The sequence below is a fragment of the Myotis davidii genome, unplaced genomic scaffold (assembly GCF_000327345.1).
Source record: "Myotis davidii unplaced genomic scaffold, ASM32734v1 scaffold646, whole genome shotgun sequence".
Lineage (NCBI taxonomy): Eukaryota > Metazoa > Chordata > Mammalia > Chiroptera > Vespertilionidae > Myotis > Myotis davidii.
This window is the reverse complement of record NW_006296801.1, coordinates 276,099-300,034: the sequence shown is the minus strand read 5'-3', so window position 1 is coordinate 300,034 and position 23,936 is coordinate 276,099. Positions and strand designations below refer to the sequence as shown.

Below are 23,936 nucleotides of genomic sequence, written 5' to 3'. Positions count from 1 at the left end.
ACTCCAGAATTTTTAACTGCTTGCTGTGGATCTGAGGGAGGCAGCTGAGCTGTTTTAACTGCATAGATAGTTCGGATGGCTCTGGACTCCCTCCTTTAGCCCCTGATTGGACGGAGAATTCTAGAAATTCCCAGAGGGACATACCAACGCGAAAGGGAAAGGAAGTTATAAAACTAGATTGTCTTTCCCAATCTCCCTTCCCCACTCCTTGTCGGGGCGCCCCCTGCAGGCAGCGGTCTGGAAGCGCATGTCGTGGGCTGTTTCCCACAACACCACGGGGCGGAACTAGCTGGGCTTGGCCTTCTGCGCCTCCTGGATCAGGCTGGCTGTGCATGGGATCGCCATGGCGCGGGAAGGCCACCACGTCACCGCTGGCCATCCATCCCATGGGGCAGAAGTCATTGGCGTGTCGTCCACGTAGAAAAGGCGATCGAAGTGCACGCCATCTTGGGCCCGCTGGCGCAGGTAGTCGCAGAGCACCTTGAACTGTGTGTGTGAAAGGGCTGAAGGGGCACAGGATCTCTGAGCTTCTCCAGCAGGGTGTGGAGTGGCGGTGGCAGCGGCAGTGGCCCAAGTCTGCCGGGGCTGAGTTTGAAGTGCAGAGTGGAGAGAGGGGCTCTCGGAGGCATTCGAGCGCAGGATGGAGCCTGGGGTGCTGGCCGGAATTGGAGGGGTTGGTGTCTTATCCACCCTCGGAATTTGGGCTACAGCTCAGAAGTGCCTCCGGTACCGAGGGGCCGTAGATGATGTGCGTCTGGGCTGTCTTCTCCTCCTACCTTCCATCCCGGGCAGCCCCCTGTCCGGGCCACCGGGCATTCCCTTTAAATGCCCGGGAGTGGGAGCTGGAGCAGCTCAGTCCAAGGTTCTCAGTTTTGATTCCAGTCAAGGGCATGTAGCTCGATTGCGGGCGTGTATGAGAGGCAACCAATTGATGTCTCTCTCATCATGTTTCTCTCTGTCTCTCCCCCTCCCACTCTCTCTAAAAATCAATGGGGAAAAAAATTCTCGTGTGAGGATTAACCAAAATATAATAAATAAATAAATAAATAAATAAGTAAGTAAGTAAGTAAGTAAGGTACCTCCTTGCCTGGCAAGTGTGGTTCAGTGGTTGAATGTAGACCTGTAAACTAGAAGGTCACGGTTCAATTCCTGGCCAGGGCACCTGCCTGGGTTGCAAGCTCAGTCCCCAGTGGGAGGCGTACAGGAGGCAGCTAATTAATTATTATTTCTCATCACTGATGTTTCTATCTCTCTATCCCTCTCTCTTCCTCTCTGACATCAATAAGCATATATTTTTTAAAATGTAATACCTCCCAAAATGTCATCATATGGCCTAAAAAGTTCACTAACTGAATAATGGACTTTTTGTTTTAAAGGTAATTGGAATTGCCTTCTAAAAAAGTGTGAATTTCTTAAAGTGGCATCAGAATCGCACACACTGGCCTCAACCTATCTGTCTGGTATTACCTTCTATTTCCTTATGTGATCACTGGTTCCAGATTATCTAGATGCCTTTATTTCCTTTATTTGTCTTGGACATTCCTTCTGTGTTTTTATCATGCTCTTTTACCTCTGAGGTACAGTTCCTCCACTGTGGAAATTTTAGTCATATTTCAGGGCCATCTGGAATCCTACCTTCTTGATCCCGTTTCTAAGCTCCATCAGCACTTAAGGACTTTTTTTTATCCCACTTATATTAAGGTCAGTCATACTACCAACCTTGAGGCTCTCAAATACTTGTCTAATTGTTATTCTCAGGCTACGGAATAGTTCAAAAGGAGTGTTAGGTGTCATTTAAGTCCTTTTTCTGTCTAATACCCAGCATATCATTTCAAGTGGTACACTACATGGAAGTAACTGTGTTTATAGAACACCATGAAATTTAAGGTGTTTTCACTCCACATTAGATAGTGTATTCTAATTTAGAAGGGATTTTTAACTTAAGGAGAACTTCTATGGGGGAAAACGAAGTTGGGGAAAATCCTAACCTTTAATTTAGTGTTTTTCTGCTAATTAGAAAAAGACTTTCTTTTGTTAATTATTATAGGCATATATATTTCTATATGTGGAATGAGAAAAGAGTATCATTTAAGAATCTCTAGTCAAGAATAGCAGTTGTATACTGGCAGCTTAAAAACTTAATTTGGCCTGAAAACTTGTTTATATTGGTCTGTACAGTACTGCTTTGTTTAAAATAAAACAAAAACTAAAGTAAAATTCTCCATTTTCATTCAGGGGTTTTTAGTATATTCACACTATTGTGCAACCATAACCACTGTCTAATTCCAAACCATCTTCATCGCTTCACAAAGAAACCCTGCAAGAATCAAGCAGTCACTTTCTGTATTTCCCTGTGCCTAACCCAAGGAAGCCCCTTATCTACTTTCTTTCTTTGTAAATGTGCCTATTTTCAATGTTTCATGTAAATGGAATTATATAATATGTGGCCTTTTGTGTCTGACTCCTTTTACTTGACATAATGTCTTCAAGGTTTAGCCATGCTTTTTATGGCTGAATAATATTCCATTATTTTGTTTATCCATTCATTAATTGATAAACATTTTATTTGTTTTCACTTTTTGGCTATTAGGATTAATGCCTCTGTGAACATTCACATACAGATTTTTGTGGGAACATAAGTTTTCACATGTGTATTTTTAAAATTTGAATTTCCTATCAACATTTAAAATTAAAAATTAGAAGAGTTAGTAACTATGGACCATCATTTCTACGTGCCAACAATGGGCTGTACCCAAATAATAGTTTACCCTCCTTGGCTGACTCACACTCTCCTGTTTACTGTAGTCCTCTCTTGTGTTCCCTAAAATTGGCCTTAGTTCTCAATTGCTTGACTTCATACTTACATTTTGTTGTTTTCATAGTATAAAGTGGGAAATACTTATAATATTCATGTCTCTATCAAATATTAAAAAAACAAAAGTAGCCCGGCCAGCGTGGCTCAGTGGTTGAGCATTGACCTATGTATCAGGAGGTCACTGTTCAATAAAGACATATCACACACATACACACACACACACACCATAGAAGTAGACCAAGAAAACTGGGAGGGGGGGCTAATTTTTGCAGAAGTGAAGAATATTCCTTCAATTATAATAAGTAAAGTAACCTACAGATGAACCTCTTGTGGCCAATATATTAGCATATCTGATATAAAGCTTAAATTCAGCTTTATATCACCAATAATGTACTTTAATGTAGTAATGTAGTATTACTCTGCTCTGCCTGTCATAATAATAGACTTAGTTTGGGAGCTTAAAGAACAAATTTATTTTTCAACCGTTCTAGAGACTAGAAGTTCCAGGTCAAGGTGCCTCAGTTTCTGGTGAGGGCTTTCTCCCTGGCTTGCAGATGGCCACCTTCTTTCTGTGTCCTCCGATGGCTTCTATTTGTGTGTGTGGAAAGAGAGTGATCTGGTGTTTCTTCTTCTTCCTATAAGTGTATCAGTACTATTGGATTAAGGCTCCATCCTTATGACCTCATTTAACTATAATTATCTTCTAAAGATCCAATATCCAAATACACTGAGTGGCCAGATTATTGTGACCACATGACGTTTGTAGGCAAATTAGCTATAATTTCACGCTGAAGTTGCTAGAGGGCCAGACCATTATAAATAGGGAAGCAGGTTGTTTACCACGACAGTAGAAGTGATTTTTTCTGAAGATATGGGTAAACAACACAATTTAACAGCCTTTGAACGTGGGATACACACACATACAGGCCAGATTATTAAGACCACCTGGCGTTTGTAGGCAAATTAGCTGTACACTGCATCGGATGGGATATGGAAGCTGAAGGACTGTTTGAACACCTTTGCTATCTGCAGTTACCAAGATAAAACATCTCCAATTCGAACAGGAACACAAGGATTGGACAGCCAAGTATTGGAAAAAAGTCATGTGGTTCGATGAATCATGTTTCCAGTTGCATCATGCAGATGGCAGAGTGAGAATTTGGCGGAAACAGCATGAAAGCATGCACCCTGCATGCATGAGTAAAACCCTTCAAGCTGGTGGGGGCAGTGTTATGGTTTGGGGCAGGCGTCCTCAAACTTTTTAAACGGGTGGACAGTTCACTGTCCAAGAACATGAGAGAGACTTTACCTTGCTTAGGTGGCCCCCACAATCACCAGATCTCAATCCAATTGAGCATTTGTGGGAAGAAGTTAGAAGAGCCATCAGGCAGCTGGTTCCACAACCATCAGATCTCACAGAACTGGACAGTGCTATTCATCGGGCATGGTGTCAGATTCCTCGCATCACCTTTCAACATCTCGTGGAGTCAATGCCAAGAAGAATCGCCGCAGTAAAGAGGGAGGAACAATACTTATATTATATCTCAGGGCCTAAATGGTTCCTAGTGGTTTTTTAATTTTTATTTGTAGCATGATTGAGCATAAAAGAAATAGTTTACAAGAAAATTTCACTTTTAAAAAAAATAGTGAATTCTTATACAATGGGGCCTTGACTTATGAGTTTAATTCATTCCGTGACCGAGCTCGTAACTCAAATTACTCGTATGTCAAATCAATTCTCACCATTACAGTGAATTGAATGCTGGGCTGATGTGGCGTTCACTGTGATGTTCGCTGCGCCAACTAGCGGTGGGGTATCTGAAGCTGGTTCGTAACCCGAATTTTTGCTTGCAACTCAAAGCAAAAAATCGGCCGAGAGACAGCTCGTATCTCGAAAAACTCGTTAGTCGGGACACTCGTAAGTCAAGGCTCCACTGTATAAAATATTTCCTACTTCATCTCACTTCTATCCATTCCATTTTATTGCCATGAAATACATTATAACTGTGGTTTATCAACTTGCAAGAATCCGTTCAAATTTTTTGTAACTCTTACTATCTTGGTAAACTTCATTTAGAATTGAGGTTTTTCAGTTGGCAGAATAGGGTGAGGTTCTACGCAAATTTAAGTAAATTTAGAATTCTAGAAAACACTCCTCAGATTGTTGGAGCACAAGCATATATGCAATCTTATAATCTCATACATAGATTATGCCACCTATTAAATATGGCTTTTGTTTAAATTTGCGCTATTATGAACTCTGTAAACATTGGACATATGTAATCAATAAAGTAAAAAGACTTGACAGATAGCTGACAGACAACCCTGGCCAGTATTGCTTAGTGGTTACAGGATTGAACTGCATACTAAAGGGACGCAGGTTTGATTCCCGGTAAAAGGCACATACCTGGGTTGTGGGTTTGCTACACCCCGCCCCCGTCGGGGTGCGTGTGGGAGGCAACCAATTGATGTGTCTCTCTCACATACATGTTTGTCTCTTTCTCCCCTCTCTCCCCCTCTTCCACTCTCTGAAAAGCAATGGAAAAAATATCCTTGGGTGAGGATTAACAACAACAACAAAAAGAATTGACACATAAACCTAATAGTTTATTTGTAAAATATTAACTCCTGAATGTTAATAGCATTTAATAAAGTAAATTATAATAAAACCACATTAGGGAGTGTTATATGATTAAGTGTAATTTTTGGATAAAGCATTTAATATAAGAAAGTACTAATGTTTCAATGAAAAAAAATGGCAACATGATCATAACTTTGTCAAAAATATACAACACTAGAAGGAAGTAACTTAAATATTAATAATGATTGTCTGTGGGTATTAGGATTATGGGCATTTTTTCCCTCTGTTTTTCATTTTCTGTACAGAATTATGTTAATTTTATAATCTGAATAAAACATAAAACAAATTTTCCCACTGCCATTCTCATGGTGCCTCAATGAAAGGAAGTGCTCAATGACTTACAAAGAACAATCGTCAGTTCTTAAAACAAATACAGTTTTTTGGAAATGTTTCATATAATATTTTTAGTTTCATATCTTTGAGCCATATTTTGAGCTTATTTAAGTTATTTGAGCTGTGTAAATATTTGCATTCCATTGAGAACACTAAAGCTAAAATATAAAGCAGAAATCTGAGTCATTCTAAATAATAGCTTTTTAATATCTAGAGGTTATACTTTAGAGTAATTTTTAGTCACATTTTATTTTTTATTGTTAAATGTCCAGTGACAAAAGTTACCTCTTTTATGAGAGAAACTTCAAATGGAAATATATGTTAAGCTTTTTATATTTTATATGTATTGATTGCTTAGATTCATGTAAATTTTTTCTGATTTTTAGAGGAACAGAAAGAAAATGAAAAGAGGAAAAGTGAAGAGCAGCCAGTAGATTCAGAAAACTGTTCTATACCCAATGCTCTGGCAGAAACGACTGTGAAAATAGAAAAAGAAGATGAAAAGGAACTTGTGAAAATGCCAGTTATAGTAAAGTTAGAAAAACCTTTGCTGGAAAGTGAGGGGAAAAAGATTTTCAAAGAAGAAAGTGATGCCTTCAAGGAAAATGTCAAACCCATTAAAGTTGAAGTGAAGGAATGTAAAGCAGACCCTAAAGATATCAAAGGAGGTGTGGAGAAGCTGGAGCCCGAGAGGCTGGAGTTTGGTGGCAATGTTAAATCTACTCAAGAAATTACTGAGAAGTCTACTGAAGAAACCGAGAAACTTAAAAATGACCAGCAGGCCAAGATACCACTAAAAAAAAGAGAAATTAAACTGAGTGATGATTTTGACAGTCCAATCAAAGGACCTTTGTGTAAATCAGTTACTCCAACAAAAGAATTTTTGAAGGATGAAATAAAACAAGAGGAGGAGACTTATAAAAGGATCTCTACAATCACTGCTTTGAGTCATGAAGGGAAACAGCTGGTAAATGGAGAAGTTTGTGATGAAAACGTAACTCCAAATTTTAAGACAGAACAAATGGAGACAAAGTTTTATGATACAAAGGAAGATGGCTGTAGCCCCTCTAAGGATAACAGTGTCATCGTGGAGGGAAATGGAGCAGAGTCCTTAAATTCTGTCATAATAAGTATAGGGAAAGATGCAGAAAGTTCAGTATCAGTTGTAGAGACCCAGAGTCCAAAAGAACAGACAGAGGAAACTGGTCCTCCAGAAATGGAAACCTCTCTCGAGGCTTCTGAGATGGCAACTGATCTCTCTTTAAAAACTGCTTTATCTACTGCTGAATCCCATACCATGAAAGTTGAAGAGAAGTCTCCCAAAAATAAGGATAAGCGCCCACCAGTCATAGAATGTCTTGAAAAGTTAGTGAAGTCCAAAAAGACCTTTCTTGACAAGGACCCACAAAGATTGAGTCCAATACCAGAGGAGGCTCCTAAGAGTCCTCTGGAACCAGTAACGCTGGGCTCTCCTGGGGCGGTTGAAACTTCCTCGCTGACTGACATGGCTGGGCATTGTGAGAAACCAGCCTCAGAAAAAGATATGGTGGAGTGTCAGAGCACAAGTTCTGCTGAGGGTCAATCCCTGCAAAAAGACTCAGAAGTTCTGAAAGCGGATTCTGAATCCATGAAGGTAGTAGAAATCGACAACCTAGACAATGCCCAGGCCTCTGGTGCAGAGGACCCTTCTGACACAAAAGGTTCTATGCAAAAAAACAAATTTAAATATAAGTTGATTCCTGAGGAAGAAACCACTGCCCCAGAGAACACAGAGATAACCTCTGAAAGGCAAAAGGAGGGCATCAAATTAACAATTAGGATATCCAGTCGGAAGAAGAAGCCAGAATCTCCTCCCCAAATTCTAGAACCAGAAACCAAGCAAGAGAAGTCTGAAAAAGAAGAAGAGAAAACAAATGTGGGTCGTACTTTAAGAAGGTCTCCAAGGATATCTAGACCCACAGCCAAAGTGGCTGAGATCAGAGATCAGAAAGCTGATAAAAAAAGAGGGGAAGGAGAAGATGAAGTGGACGAGGAGTCAACAGCTTTGCAAAAAACAGACAAAAAGGAAAATTTGAAAAAAACGGAGAAAGATATAAATTCTAAAGTAAGCAAGGTAAAATTTCTCCTACTTTGAGATTTAATTTTTATTTAGAAATATTTGGCTGTAGGTATTTGTAGCTTTTGCTTTTGACTAAAGTCATTCAAAGAAAACTTTAAAAACACACATATCTTCCTATATCTGAGATGTCTTTTCTTAGTAGTTATCCCCAGACATTTTATTTCCGACTGTCTAATTATCGTTTAAACTTTTTCTTTATTACAGGCAACAAAGGAATGTATTCTTTCTGCAAGCTACTCAAATAATACCCAACCTATAGGATTGAAAAATGAAAATGTCCTATAAACATTAGTAGCAGTTAGTTTTTAATTCTTTTTCCATACATTACTGTGTATGTTCATAAATATCTATTCACTTAAAAAATAAATTGAATCAAATATGTTCATTTTTATCTGAGTTTTTCACTTAACAGTGTATATTTGAACTCTTTCCACATCAGTAAGATATAGTCTACGTTTTGGTTATTAATGGCCACATAGTATTCCATAGTGTAGATATAACTCAGTTTCTTTGACTCCTCCCTTATTGATTGACATTTAGGTTGTTTCCAATTTTTCACTATTGCAGGCAATGCTGCTTTGAAGATCATTTTGGACATGAGTGAGTATTTCTTTAGAATAGACTCCTAGAATTGGATTTGCTGGGTCAAGGGGCATGTATATTTTATTTTTTAACAGTTATTGACACATTTCTAAAAATGACCCCGTTATGTACCCTCTCATTACGGGTATGAAAGTGCCTATATTTCCCAATATAAAATATTAGTCTAAGAAGCCAGAATTTTTTTCTGATGTCTCTCTTATTTAAGCAAAATTTAGTACCAGTCTTTGGCTAGTCTATGGAAGTTTGTTATAATTAAAAGTGCTACTTACATTTTTAATTTATTTAGTGATCAGATTGTTCATCTTTGTAAGTGATCCTCTATTGCCTGGAATACTGAATTTTTAATTCTTTACTTTGAAAAAATTTCCCCCTCTGCTAGAATTATGTTGGTCTTTGATAAGGACTTATACTGTAGAAATTAATTTAAATATAAATTTAAAAATTGTGGCCTAGCCTGTTTGGCACAGTGAATAGAGTGTGGCCTCCAGACTGAAGGTTCGGTCCCGGGTTTAATTCCGGTCAAGGGCACATGCCCTGGGTGCAGGCTCGATCCCCAGTAGGGGGCATGCAAGAGGCAGCCAATCAATGATTCTCATCATTGATGTTTCTATCTCTCCCTCTCCCTTCCTCTCTGAAATGAATAAAAATATATAAAAATTGTGCTACCAGTAAGTAAAAAGCAATTTACAACATTATAAACTTACTCTGAATAATATAATTTTTAAGTTTGTCAGAATTTTTATGTGCATTTCTGAACCATTAAAATTTGTTATATTAATCTCTGATGTGGAAATTTAAAACTTTGTATAATAAAATATGAGAATATAGTGCTCTATTATAGAGCCTTTAAAATGTGCATGGCCTTTGACCCAGAATTCTCTTCGAGGAATTTATCCTAACTACAGAGCTATGTGTAAAAGTTTATATTTACAAGGATACAGTTGAAAAAATGGGAAACTACCTAAATGTCTGTCTAGTAGAGGACTAGAGAAATACAACTACACGATGGCATATTATATAGTCATTTACAGTGATGTTCGGAGAATATTTCATGACTAGGGAAAATATTTATAAGACAGTGTTTATCATAATACCCTCCAAAATAGAAAACATAGTGGGAATGTATACCAAAATTAAATAGTAGGTATATCTGTAAAGATGCTACAATAATTTTCCTTTTCTTTATGTACTGACTAAATATTCTGCAAGGAACATGTAATAGTTTTTCTTTTTACATTCTTATACAAATTATATCAATTTTTTATTTTATACAAGGTAAAAACCAAAGGCAAAGTTCGATGGACTGGTTCTCGAACACGTGGCAGGTGGAAATATTCCAGCAACGATGAAAGTGAAGGGTCTGACAGTGAGAAATCATCTGCAGCTTCAGAAGAGGAGGGAGCAAAGGAGAGTGAAGAAGCCGTCCTAGCGGAGGATGATGAACCCTGCAAAAAATGTGGCCTTCCAAACCATCCTGAGCTAGTGCGTAATATTCACCTCACTGGCATGCTATGGTTTTCCAAAGCCTAACTCTTCTAGGCTTGATCATGATTTAAATTTTTTAATGCTGCAGAGCTTGTGTGTACAAAATAACCTTTATTTCTATTTCTTAAATAACCCAGTTCTGGGAAGGTCAGGATCCTGCTTTTATTCTGCCTAGCTAGCTGTTGTTATTTCCTCTTAATAAGAATACACTCCTAATTTCTCTCACAAATCTATGAAATTATTCAAATATTTCTGTTCTGTTCTGAAGTGCCAGCTGTAAATAAGGCCTGAGATCTTATTGCCTTGCTGTAACAACGTATAACTCAAGTAGTTAACCTGGTAGGACTTATTTCTTTAGGAAATGGGCAATTCTAAAAAACATTTAAGAGCACAAATATATTCAGATATAATTTCAGAAGGATAGTGACCAATTTACATGGCACTTTCTTACCCGGAAAGTAAGTAACCTAAATCACGAAAACCAGTTCCGACCTATATACATATTCGTGCCCTCGGGGGGCAGTGGGGGTCGTCCCTCAGCCTAGCCTGCGCCCTCTCGCAGTCCGCGAGCCCTCGGGGGATGTCTGAGTGCTGGGCCTAAGCTGTTAGTAGGATATCCTTAGTGCTGCCGTGGAGGCGGGAGAGGCTCCTGCCATTGCCACTGTGCTCGCCACTGCTTCTGGCTGAGCGGCACTCCCCCTTGTGGGAGCACACTGACCACCAGAGGGCAGCTCCTGCATTAAGTGTTTGCACCCTGGTGGTCAGTATGTGTCAAAGTGACCGGTCATTCCACTGTTCAGTCAATTTGCATATTAGCCTTTTATTACATAGGATTTCTGCAATTCATAGTGCTTTCTAAAGAGCCTATTGAAGAAACACTCTTGATATGCCCAATTCTATGCAACTATTCTGTTCTTTTGAGTACATTTGACTTTAAAGGCAGGCTCCAACTATTAAATAGAAGGAAATGTAAAGAAAGAGGATTCCACATAGGTAGAATTGTGTGGATCAGAAACGTTTTGAGATCCTCTAAAGTTTGGAAAATTCATATGAAGTGGTTCTCCAAGGCTCTTTTTTCCTAGAAAGCAGTGTGGTGTGATGGGAAAAGCATGGACCAGACAGACTTGGCAGCAGATCCTGCTTCCACCACTTATCAGGTGCTCTCTTCTCTGTATCTTGATATCTTCATTATATAAATAGGAATAATACCACATACTTCTTCTGAGGGTTGCTTTTAATGTTACGTAAAGTTGGCCAGCACATCTATTATGTGTTGAGTTAAAGTTTTTTGTGATTTGTTTTTTTTTCTTAATGTTGAACTCATATATGGGAACTTAATCAGTGAAGTTTATCAATCCTAGTAGTTTCAGAGAGTTCAAGTAAAAGATATAAGAGGAGAGTAGATGCTGAAATTACTCTGATAAGACCCTTCTAAGCATTTTTATGATCATCAGGCTGTGAAAGTTAGGTCAAGATTTTTGTGTGGAGGAAAGCCAAAAGAAGATATGAGATAGTAGTCTTTTCTGCCCTTTAAATCAAGTGAAAATCAACACTTGTACTCTTTTTCTGTTGTTTCCTAATATCCTTTTTTTTTTAATCCTCACCTAAGGATATTTTTCCATTGCTGTTAGAGTGGAAGGGAAGAGAGGAGAGAGAGAGAGAGAGAGGGAGGGAGAAAGAGAAACATTGATGTGAGAGAGACACATTGGTTGCCTCCACACATACCTCGACCAGGCCAGGGATTGAGCCTGCAACCCAGGTACATGCCCTTGACTGGGAATCGAACCCCATGACCCTTTGTTCTGTGAGCCTACATGCTAACCACTGAGCCAAACCAGCCAGGGCTCCTAATATCTTTTTTTTTTTTCTTCCAGAGAGGAAGGAAGAGGAAGAGAGAGGTAAAAACATCAATGATGAGAGAGAATCATTGATCAGCTGCCTCCTGCATGCCCCCTACTGGGGATTGAGCTCGCAACCCTGGCATGTGCCCTTGACCATAATGGAACCCAGGACCCTTCAGTCCACAGGCCGATGCTCTATCCACTGAGCCAAACTAGGTAGGGCCTAATATCTTTTTAAACTAAGAGTGCATTTTAACTGAGGCAGCCATAGATGTTGATGACAAAAGGGTGTGAGGAAATGAGAAGTGAGGAAATGAGGTGAGCAGAAATGACATCGAGAAGATGAAGTTGCACCTTTCTTGGCACACACAGGATTTTTATTTAGTCAGTTATCTTAACAACTGCTCTAAAAATCCCGTTGCTGGTTACTGTGCCAAAAGGGAATATCAATTGTAAACTGGAGATCCTAAATGGCAGATTTCTTATGCCGTTTGTTTAAGGATAATCTTAAACTGCCAAGCAATTATTAAGTGTTAAGTGGTAGGGAAATGAGTCTGAATTAGAAAGACATGGTCCTTGTCCTCATTGAGCTTACTGCAGAAAAGCAGTAAATTTATAAATTAGTGTAGAATCCAGATGCTGTAGTAAAAATACATGGATTGCTTCAGGCTTGGAAATCTTGCATAGTAATATTTATTTTAATGGGATTTTACCTTCATTGAGGAATAGAGATAATTATTGTTTTAGAGATAAATTGATTTCTAAAAATTTAATTTTGTTATTTGAAATTTAGATTATGCTTTAATGTAGAAACAATTTGATAAATGGAATCAGGTGCCCAGGTTTGTCTACATATGCCTATGTAATCAAAAAATCTGTTAGTCATGTAACTGAAGTATTGAATTCTGGTATTGGCAGCAAATGGTGATACACTGAAGAAGGGGGAGGATACTTTTTCACTTTTAAATCACTGCACATGTGTACACATTCCACTCTCCTCCCTTCACCCACCATAGTATATGTTAGCAATTCAGAAATTACTTTACATATATACGGGGTTTAAACAAGTGAATGAAGTGTAGATAATAGGAGCAAGTTTTCTCATTGTCAGCGAAAGTAGTTACAGATAAGCAAGGCTGAAGGCTAGAATAAACTCTATGGTGCTGGATAGAGCTGGAGATATTAGTATAAACTTATACTTATTTCAGTATAGACATGTGCATATGGATTGCTATAAATATATGTATTTCCTAGCTCTGTTCTCTGAGACAATTTAGAAGCAGTGATAACCATTAGCAGTGAGCACTCAGTATTTAAATTTTGGTTTCTAAATACCATTTTCCATTAAAGGAATCGGGGTTTTGGGGAGAAATGGCTAATTCTTAGGCTCGGGTAGAGAAAATATGATACTAGTGACCCAGTGCATGGATTCATGCACATTGAAAGGAAATTAATTAGAAGGTGGCATACGGGGTGGGACTGGGCAAGACATGCCCTGGAGCTAACCTCCCACGGTTCCTCCCCAGCCGGCCGCACCTGGGGTGATGCCATGGCTCAAAAGGCATCTGCGGAATTAGCAGGGTCGCTCCAGCAGGTGGGGTCCCTTCGTTTGGCCTGCGGGGATCGGGACAAAACCAGCCTCCGACATCCCCTGAGGGGTCCCCAAATGCAAGAGGGCAGTCTGCAAAGTTGCTGTCATACAGGGTGTGGAACACAAATGCAAGTGTGCAGTAAACGAGATTCAGTGTAACAGTGCCCCAGCAACAACATAACCCATGGCCAAAGGTGGGATTGCACAACCCCGCGAAGAATTGGGTTCCCTCCTCTCTGGTTTTGGGGTGTGTCACCTGAGAACTGCCGCTGCCAAGTCACTGCAGCTCGGTAGCTCCTATGTTGGCAGCTCCTGGTGGTCAGTGCGCGTCATAGCGACCAGTCGGATGGTCAGACACTTAGCATATTAGCCTTTTATATAAATAGATAAATGTGTGGAGTATCCTATAGTGCTGGGAAGTAAGGAAATGCTTCAAAAAAAAAAGATGCTGCCCTAGCTGATTTGGCTCAGTGGACAGAGCGTCGGCCTGTGGGTTCAGTTCTGGTCAAGTGCACATGCCTGGGTTGTGGACTTGATCCCCAGTAGGGGGCATTCAGGAAGCAGCCAGTCAATGATTCTCTCTCATCATTGATGTTTCTATCTCTCTCTCTCTCTCTCTCTCTCTCTCCCTCCCCCTCTCCCTTCCTCTTTGAAATCAATAAAAATATATTTTAAAAAAAAGATGTAAATGACACAGCCAACCTGGAGCTCCCAGTGTGTCCATAGCTAGAACAATTTGAATTTGACAAGTAGTAATTCTATATTATAACCCAAAGAATAAAATAAATATTCATTAGTTCACCTTGATATAAATACATAATTGAATAAGCGAGTAAATGTGGGATAAGGGGCATAATTTCTTTACAGAAGAATTCCAAATAACAAATGTAGAAGGCATGAGAAATATAGAGAATCACCATTAGAACACCACAGTAGTAACTATTGTAAGCAAGTACTAAAACTTGTGGGTGAAACCTGAAGGAAAAACAGGATATTTGCGTAGCTTCAACATATTATTCATTGCTGTGTAAGTTTTATCTTCTATCGACAAATTCTTTGATAACGCCTTCCTCTAGATCAGTGGTTCTCAACCTGTGGGTCACGATCGCTTTGGCGGTCGAACGACCCTTTCACAGGGGTTGCCTAAGACCATCCTGCATATCAAATATTTACATTATGATTCATAACAGTAGCAACATTACAGTTATGAAGTAGCAATGAAAATAATTTTATGGTTGGGTCACAACATGAGGAACTGTATTTAAAGGGCCGGAAGGTTGAGAACCACTGCTCTAGATAATGGAGCTTAATTCCCCTCCCCTTGAGTATGGGCTGGGTTTATCACTTCTAATTGGACTAAAGTATGGAAAGTGAAAATTAGTAACTTTAAAGTAATGAAAACCAACTACTGGAACCAAGTGATCAAGGTTAATTATCACCAGTAATTAGTCAGATTGATATCATGTATCCCCAGATATGACACAGTGAGCAGGGCACTTCATCTTTGTGGGATTTTTCTCCAAAATCCATAACTTCAGTCTAATCAAGAGAAGGTATCAGACAAACCCAGGTTGAGGGGAGTCTACATAATATCTGACTAGTATTCTTCGAAGTATAAAGTCTGTTGTTGAGTTAATAATATTGTACTAATGTTGATTTCTTAGTTTTGGTAAATGTACCGTGATTATGTAAGATGTTAACAGTAGTGGGAGCTGAGTAAAGAGTTTATGGGAACTCTACTATCTTTGTAACTCTTCAGTAAATCTAAAAAAAAATTTAAAATGAAAAGTTTTTTTAAGTCAAATGTTCATAAATGTACCATTTTAAATTTTAGAGACTTGGTCATCTTAAATAACAAAAAAACATCAGTTTAAGACTTTGTATTTGAATATGATGATCCTAAGAATAGTTCCTTTCCCCTCTTCCTACAGTTCCTTCTACATTTAAATTTATATGATAAAGTGAACCATGAATGATTCTTACAGATTGCTAATTGAAATGCTATTTAAAGTAGATTTTTAAATTCCTATGTATGGTAGGATAGTTTGTGATGCTTGTGCTTTATATAAACTCTTTTATAAAAAATTTATTGTTGCAGCCCTCATGGCACATTGGAAAAGAATTGTAACTCTAGTTCAGAAAGAACTTGCTACTTTTCACTTAATTTTATAGTTTACCATTTTCTTAATTTTTTATTATTTTTTAATTTATTATTTTTAATGGCATGCTAGATCCCTAATTATCAGAGCTTTTTAATTATGCAAATAAAGAGTATAGTATATTTCTTATTATAGTGCTAAGAAATATCTTTATTTTAACTCGTCACTGAATTTTAGTCATGGAGTTAGGTTGGTGTTAATATCTGGTTTATTTCAGATTCTTCTGTGCGACTCTTGTGACAGTGGCTACCATACTGCCTGCCTTCGCCCTCCTCTGATGATCATCCCTGATGGAGAATGGTTCTGCCCCCCTTGCCAACATGTATGATCCAGCACACATCTCTTTTTCCAGTCTTTGGTTTTATAGTCAAATTAGTAATACTTCTTGACAGTTGCTAAACATTTTATATCTTCAAAACAGTTTACCTTTTGTTTAAATTTCTGTGAAATTAGAAACTATTGAAAAGGCTACCCTTTACTATTATCTCTTAGGTCTTCCCTTAATTTTTTTAAAAGTAATTCTCAAGATCTGTAATTTTTGTAAAATTATAGTCTCTCCTCCCCCTTCACTTCACATTTGTTAAAGGCACAAAGAGCCCCAAATTAAGATAATATACAAGCTAAGAAATAGTTTCTTCATATTATGTATCCCTTTGTGTCATCCTCCTTTTCATTTCTTTCTGCCTCCCTTTGTCAGTAGTTTTGTAGATGATTTCATGAATTATATACCATTATGATGGTCTATGAATAGAAATATGGATTCTGTTTATCTCTTATTTTGAATCAGGTGAATTATTTCTTTAAGTTGAAGAACAGGATATTTTTGTGCACTGTGCCCAAGGGGTCCTTTCTCTCACAAGCCCAGTCTCATTTTGGTTTAAAAATAATGGGCTATATTGCATTTTTCAGTGAAGTGGACTTCTCTGGCTTCACATAGCTTTATCAGTTAAAAATCTTCAGTTCTGTTCTGTCCCAGTAATCATGTGGCATGGTTTTGTAGAGTTTTTCTTTCTCTTTTTTAAAACTAGAGATTATTGGCACCATTATATTTCATTGTGCATATAACTCTCTCCCTTAAAAATGTTTTGAGATTTAAAAAAATTTTTAAATCACTATTATGTATACACGTTGAACCAAATGCTATTTTAAACATTGATTTCTGCCCACAAGGAAGGCATGAATGTGTTTTCTGGCAAAGTTCTAAGTTTCTCTAATATGTGCTTTATATGAACGATACTGTGCTCATCTTCAGTTCAATGAATGTTGAGGGCACCACTTTATTTAATCAAACATGAGGACATATCAGTGTTCACCCATATGTGGCCCCTTATCAGCTCTCATAGCATAACTATCCACAAGTTAACATGCAAGTGACAAATGATTGTGGAAAGGTGTTAAAATTATGTTCATCTGCTTGGCTGTTTCAGAAACTACTGTGTGAGAAATTAGAGGAACAATTGCAGGATTTGGATGTTGCCTTAAAGAAGAAAGAGCGTGCTGAACGCAGGTATTGTCATATGTGTGTTAATATTTTACTTGGGAATTTGATGGCAGAATTGTCTTACAATATAGATCGATGTGTGTATCTAAAGCAGGATTGGAAAACTATCACCCGTGGGCCACCTCTGGCCTGCTTCTTGTTTTTGTATTGCCTACTAACTAAAGATGTCTGTATTGTTTTTAAATGATTGAAAAAAAGATCAAAACAACACTCATTTCATGACACCTGAAAATTATATATTCAGATTTTATTGACCTTAAATAAAGTTTTATTGGAACACTGCCATGCTCATGTGTTATATATTGTATGTGGCTGCTTTTGTACTACAGCAGCAGAGTTTAGTAGTTGCAACACAGACCTTGTGACCCACCAAGCCTAAGTTGTTATCTCTCCTTTTACAGGAAAAGTTTGCCAAGCCCTGCTCTAAAATATTTATCAGAATCTTCTCTGAATAAATATTGGTCCAAGTGTTGTGGGGGGTATGTACCTAAGTATGTAGTGAGTGCAAGAAAACTGTAAGAACTAGTGTTTGATTTAGTTTCCTGTGTGTCACGTCTTTGGGCGGGCAGGATTCACACAAATCCAATAAAGAGCATTTAAATGCTGAACTGTGTCCCATCAACCAGAAAAGATGCTCCCTCTTCAGTGTGCCTCTGCACTGTGATCTAAAGTATTTGAGAGGCTTGTCGGAGGAGATAAAGCTGGAAGCGAGCCTCATCTCTAAAAGGGAGCTCAGAATCAAGACAGCATGTTTGCATTTACGTTTATTTGTTCCTTCTTTGATTAATTTGTTGCTAAACATACATTTAGACCTATTATGTACCAAACTGAAAAGAGGAGTAAGACAAAGCTCCCAGTTAACCTGTGGCTCACCCTCTACCAGAATACAGATGTATGAGCCAGTGATGCATTTAAGTAGACAAATGGAGGTCTCTTCAGAGCAATACAAGAACACTGTGAAGGGGATTTGAGTTCGAGGGGTTGAGCTTATCAGGGATGTTCCTGGAAGATAACTTGGGATTATATAGGTGGGCATGCAGAGAAAGGACATTTTAGGCAAAGGGCACAAATGTGATTGAAGACAAAATATGAAAGTGAGAGTAGGAGACTTGTAGGAGATGAAGCTATAAAAGCAGATCGAGGCCAATTTGTGAACAGTTTTGCATACCTGGTTATGGAATTTGAATTACAGTGGAACCTCGTTTCTTGAATTTGTTCCAGAAGGCTGTTCAAATACCGAATCATTTTTTCCCATTAGAAGTAAATTGAATTAATCCAATCCAGAGCCTCCAAATGATTCCCTGTTTTTTTTATGTGTTTTAAAAAAAATTTTTATTGTTGAAAATATTACACATGTCCCTCTTTACTCCCATTGATATATTTTATTGATTTCAGAGAGGAAGGGAGAGGAAGAGAGAGATAGAAACATCAATGATGAGAGAGAATCATTGATCAGCTGCCTCCTGCACGCCTCCCCTTGGGGATCAAGCATGTAACCCAGGCATGTGCCTTGGCAGGGAATCAAACCATGACCTCCTGGTTCATAGGTCCATACTCAACCACTGAGCCATGCCAGCAGGTCCTTTGCCCATTTTTTAATTGGGTTGTTTGTCTTCCTTTTGTTAAATTGTACGAGTTCCTTATATATTTTGGATATTAACCCTTTATCAGATATATAATTGCCAAATATGTTCTCCCATACAGTGGGCTTTCTTTTTGTTTTGTTGATGGTTTCTTTTGCTGTGCAGAAACTTTTTATTTTGATGTAGTCCCTGATTCCATTTTAACCCTTCTTATATACAGTATATGTTTATTGTACTGTTTAATCTATATAAATACTTTAAAAACAAAAAAGACATGAAATGTCAATGAAAATATAACATAAAGGAAAAGAAATGTACAGTAAAAAATAAAACTTAACAATAATTATAAGTAGCAACAAAAGCAAAAATACAAAAATATTTACAACACAATATCCTGAGATTTTAACAGTGGTAACCTGACTCATATTCACACATTCTTTCCTTTGTTAGTCACCTGAAATGTGTGACTAATCATACAGATATCAGCATGAAAGGGTTGTCAGGTTCAGAAGCAAATTGTTCGAAATGGCGTCGTTTGAGAAACGAAGTTCCACTGTATTTTCTTTTTTAATTGTTTTATTGCTTAAAGTATTACAAAGAGTGTTACATATGTCTCCTTTTTTTCCACTGTATTTTCTGTAGGGAGTGGGGAAGCCATCAAAAGAGGGATACTCATAACCAGATTTTTATTTCAGGAAAAATTCCCTGGTAACAGTAACAAGAGGGGATTAGAGTTGAGGCTTTTGCAGTAGAGTCTGTGAGATCAGTAAGGCCTGAGCTAGGACAGTTGTGATAATAAAGTGGAGAGGTTGAAGAGAATTTTTAGAGGATTAATCAGGACTTGATGCCCGTTTGTACAAAGTATAAGATAATCTAAGCAATGTTTCCTGATTGTCTTATTGCTGTCACTTGTTACCACTGTAACTTCTACCTGCTGTCACAGTCTCCCCCTCCCCTCCTTAAAATTTAGCTCACCTAAAGATCATTGCACAATCTCACTTCACTCTGTGCAAAGGCAAGCCTTAAAAATGAGTTCAGTGCCTAAATCCTGTTTTTTCTTTATTAATCTGTTTGAACTCTGTGGCTTATAATGGATGGTGCTTAGTTTAAATGGGTTGTCTAAATTTTTTGTATTTAGAAACTGTGTAACAGTCCTGTATAAAATTATTAGTGTTATTATGATGTGCAGAGTTGCTCCTGTTTTTATTTTTGGCACTGGAAAAGATTGACCTAAAGTTGCTTCAAATTAAATCATAATTGAAAATCAGATTGTCCCTCTGCCTTAGTCTTTTGGAAGTCTGTCTGTCCTGAGAAATGAGCAGTGTTTTCATGTTCTGAAGCTGATTTGACTCTCAGTGTCAATAGCTAATAGTCTGACCCTTCAACAGCTTGGAAGAAAATGTATTATCTCTAAAAGGCAAAAAAGGTCAACCACTAAGAATTCGTCTACTATTCAAATTATATCTACTTGTTGTTTGGAGGCCTATGATGGTGCTGACCTATGATGATGCTGTACTTCTATATATGGAAAAGGTGCTGAAACTTTTTTAAAAATATTTTTTTATTGATTTTAGAGAGGAAGGGAGAGGGAGATAGAGAGAGAGATACATCAATGATGAGAGAATCATTGATTGGCTGCCTCCTGCAACCCCCTTCCCCCCCGCCACTGGGGATCAAACCCGCAACCTGGGCATGTCCCCTTAACCACAATCGGACCTGGGACTCTTCCATCTACAGGCTGATGCTCTATCCACTGAGCCAAACCAGCTAGGGCAGTGGTAAAACTTTTTTGACTATTACCTCATACACTGAAGGCCATACTGCTGCAATTAAGAAAACATATGTTTTTTAAGGAATATCTTTTAATTTTAGAAATCTATGTTAAAATGTGCCACGGCATGTAATTACACTGTTGATCTCCCATTTACCAGTTCTTTTGCTTTCTCTTTTACTCTTGGTAATTTTTCTTAAATGTCATTCTTTAAGAGTACATCTGTAATTATGGCTTTAGGTCACACACTAAATCCAGTATGAAACTGGATCACAGAAAGAAGAGCAAAGTTATTGTTACAGGGAGACTAATCTGGCACAAGGCCAGTTAACTGAATTGTTGCTAATTGTCAGTTCTCCCCAATAAACTGGTTAACAAGGCTTTCATTATAGCCCCTTTTATACATTTATATGTATGAATCTTAGGGACTCCACATAGCAAAATATGTTTCTAAAAGAAATAATATATTAACTATAAATTCCAAGTGGCTTCATCAGTTTTGACCGTGAACATTTTTATTCATCTTTTTTTAGCTTTGTAATAATTTCTATAATACTCATCCTAACAACTTAAAGCCTTGTTTTTCTCTGTATCATAGTACAAGAGCATCTTTCCCCTACTCATGCATTTATTCAAGATTTAACCAACATTTTTTGAGCATCTACTTCATACCAGGCAATGTAATCAACATGAAGTATATTATGTGGTCTCTACCTTAAAGAGCTCTATATAGTATGGTGGGAAAGAAGGATATGCCAGTGAGTAATTAGTGACTAGCCAGCAACTGTCTACAGGGATGGAGCTGTGATGCTGTATGAAATCTGGTGTTTCAGAAGTCCATTCAACTGATTTATAAATGTCCCTTTCAGAACTTGGTGCCAGAAATTATTTGGGAATTCTCATAGTTCTATACTTCAGAGTTCTATACTATCAGTGCTTTGCTAGCAGAGAGTTGGACTTAATCAGGGTTGGAATTTTCCAGGTAATGTAACAGAGGGAAGGAGAGAAAGAGACAAGGAATTGAAAGTAGATGCAAAGGAGTATTTATAATGATGGACTGTGGAGTCTAAGCTAGGTAAGGGGGAAAGTAAGGACACAGAGAGAGTGATGGACAGTAAAAATGGGTAGGGTCAATGGATAGAGATCCTACTGGAGTTGGGGAATTGTTGAAATTGGGGTACCAGAGAGCGTGAGCTGGAACGTGAGCCAGTAGAAGTCAGAGAATAGGATCCCTGTAATGGAAATTTAAGATGGGGTGTGGTTATAGGTAATGATAAAATCTGGGCTCAATATGATCATTGAGCCGGTGGTGAGGTGTATTGGTGGAAGATGTATCTTTCCATAGATTACTGAGCAAGAGAATGTTGTGATGAGAAATCATACCTACTTTCAATATCCTACTCAAGTATTTAAAGCCTTCCCAAGTTTCTCAGCTCTTCAGACAAAATCTCTTTTTCATGTTTCCATTGTCCTTATTCATAATGGGCACCAGTTAGTTCTTAGTATTTGTGAGAGCAAGAACTATGTCTTAATTACCTTTAGATTTCCAAGCCTGACACAAATCATGACCTAATGTGAATATGACTTTTTTTCAATTAACTTAAGAAGAGAAATAATGGTCATGTGAAAGTAGAGATTTTGAGGTATAAAAGATGAAACTGATCGCAGTAAACTTGGTTAGTATAAGGACAAATGTGTCCAACATCCTATATAATAAAAGCCCGGAAACCAAAATGGAGGAATGACCAGAAACCAGAACTACCGGCCGCTTGCCCCAGCCAGCCTCACCCCCTAGCGGGGACCCCCACCCCAATCCAGAGCCCCCATCAGGGCAGGCCAGCCAGCCCCCACCCGTGCAGCAGGCCTCTATCCTATATAATAAAATGGGAACGACCAGAACGACCACTGGACCAGTCACTATGAGGCACACTGACCACCACTTGGTCTCTTTCCCCGGCCAGCAGGCTCCGATCACCTGATGGCGAACGGGGAACTGGGGTTGGGTGGTGGGGGACGCAGGTGGTGCCAGGCCAAGGCCTCTGCCCCGCTGGTCGCCCCCCACACACAGGGTGACCCACGGTGGGGGTGGGGCCAGCGAGCGGGTGGGAACAGCCAAACCTCTCGGTCCCTTCCCCTGGCTGTGAGGCACCGATCACCCAATGTCAAACGAGGAACCAGGGGTGGGTGGTGTCAAAGGGCGGGGCTGGCTGCGGGCAGCCAGGAAAGATGGCCCTGATGGCAGGCCAGGCTTAGGGATCATACCTGCGCACTAATCTCGTGCGCAGGGCCTCTAGTATTTATAACAGAGAGCTCAAGTTCTGACTTACCCACTAAGCCTTCCCTGTTATTTTCAGCTGTTACTGTTCTTGCCTTTCATATTTCTATTAAGTTCACCATACACTGGCATGTATGTAAGAGTTCAGTTGTCCTTGGAGAATCAATTTAACTTTGGGAGAAACAGAGAAAGCACCAGTTGTATATAGCAATTTGTTATGTAAAATTTGTTGAATTAAAATCAATAAAACTTTGTTTCTTTGAAATGAAATTATGAAGATGTCATTAATTTTTAAATCCACACATGGATGTGTACTGTAGCATCCTACAGTACACATCCATGTGGCTGCATTGTTTTTTGTCTTCTCTGTGAACAAGAAGTGAATGGTCTTAGTATCATTCACTGGGACCTTGATATAATTCTCTTACATAGAATTATTTTTATACTGATATTTATTATTGTGTGATTATAGCTGTGTCACCCATACAGTATTACTAAAAATTCCCAGCCTAACAAAGATCTAGTTTATTCAATCAAAGTTCGCTTTTTATCTAATAACTTTGTCAGTGAGTCACAGCATGACTCTTCACAATTTCCTTGTCTGTTTCAGTTACAGGGTTTATTTCACTGATATAAATCACATTTTTTTAAATTTTGTTTTTACTTACGATTGACATATAATATTATATTAATTTCAGGTATACAAGATTGTGATTCAGTATTGATACACCTTACAAAATGATAACCACAAAGTCTAATAACCATCAGTCACCATACCTAGTTATTGTGATATTCTTGACTCTATTCCCTAAGCTATACATTACATCCCTTGGCTTGTTTTATAACTGAAAATTTGTATTTTTTATGCCCTTCCTCTTTTCCATCCAACCTCCCACACCCTTCCCTCTGTATAAGTCACTTCTAAAGCTACAATTTTCATACCTTTAGGAAGTTTTGTGCTTCCTACACATATCAGTACTGTAAGTTTTATAGATAACTAGCAGCCAGATGCACGAAGATTCGTGCAAGAATAGACCTTCCTGGGTACCCTCAGGCAGAGGCTAAATTAGCACCTCCTTAGATCCAAGAGCAAGTGTACCCAGTGGTCAGAGTGGGACCATCCAGATTACAACTCCTCAGATCCATAAGGGACACACTCAGGGGGCAGACTCGGTGAGCACCAAAGCCCCACTGAAGGAAGTCTTTCCTCATAAGGGTG

At 38.5% G+C, this 23,936-nt stretch overlaps 1 protein-coding gene across 8 annotated transcripts in view; it reads left to right on the top strand.

Annotated features, from left to right (window-relative positions):
* The window catches only part of RSF1 (remodeling and spacing factor 1), a 106,199-nt gene that overhangs the window by 62,871 nt on the left and 19,392 nt on the right, over positions 1-23,936 (top strand). For 6 of the 8 annotated variants that reach the window (XM_015569660.1, XM_015569655.1, XM_015569661.1 and 3 more), the window contains 5 exons: positions 6,176-7,902; positions 9,787-9,993; positions 11,079-11,153; positions 15,805-15,909; positions 17,015-17,094. In XM_015569660.1, the coding sequence (XP_015425146.1) occupies positions 6,176-7,902; positions 9,787-9,993; positions 11,079-11,153; positions 15,805-15,909; positions 17,015-17,094 (2,194 nt within the window). The remainder of the gene's footprint in view (positions 1-6,175; positions 7,903-9,786; positions 9,994-11,078; positions 11,154-15,804; positions 15,910-17,014; positions 17,095-23,936) is intronic. The other 2 variants (XM_015569662.1, XM_015569665.1) reach the window with 2 other exon arrangements.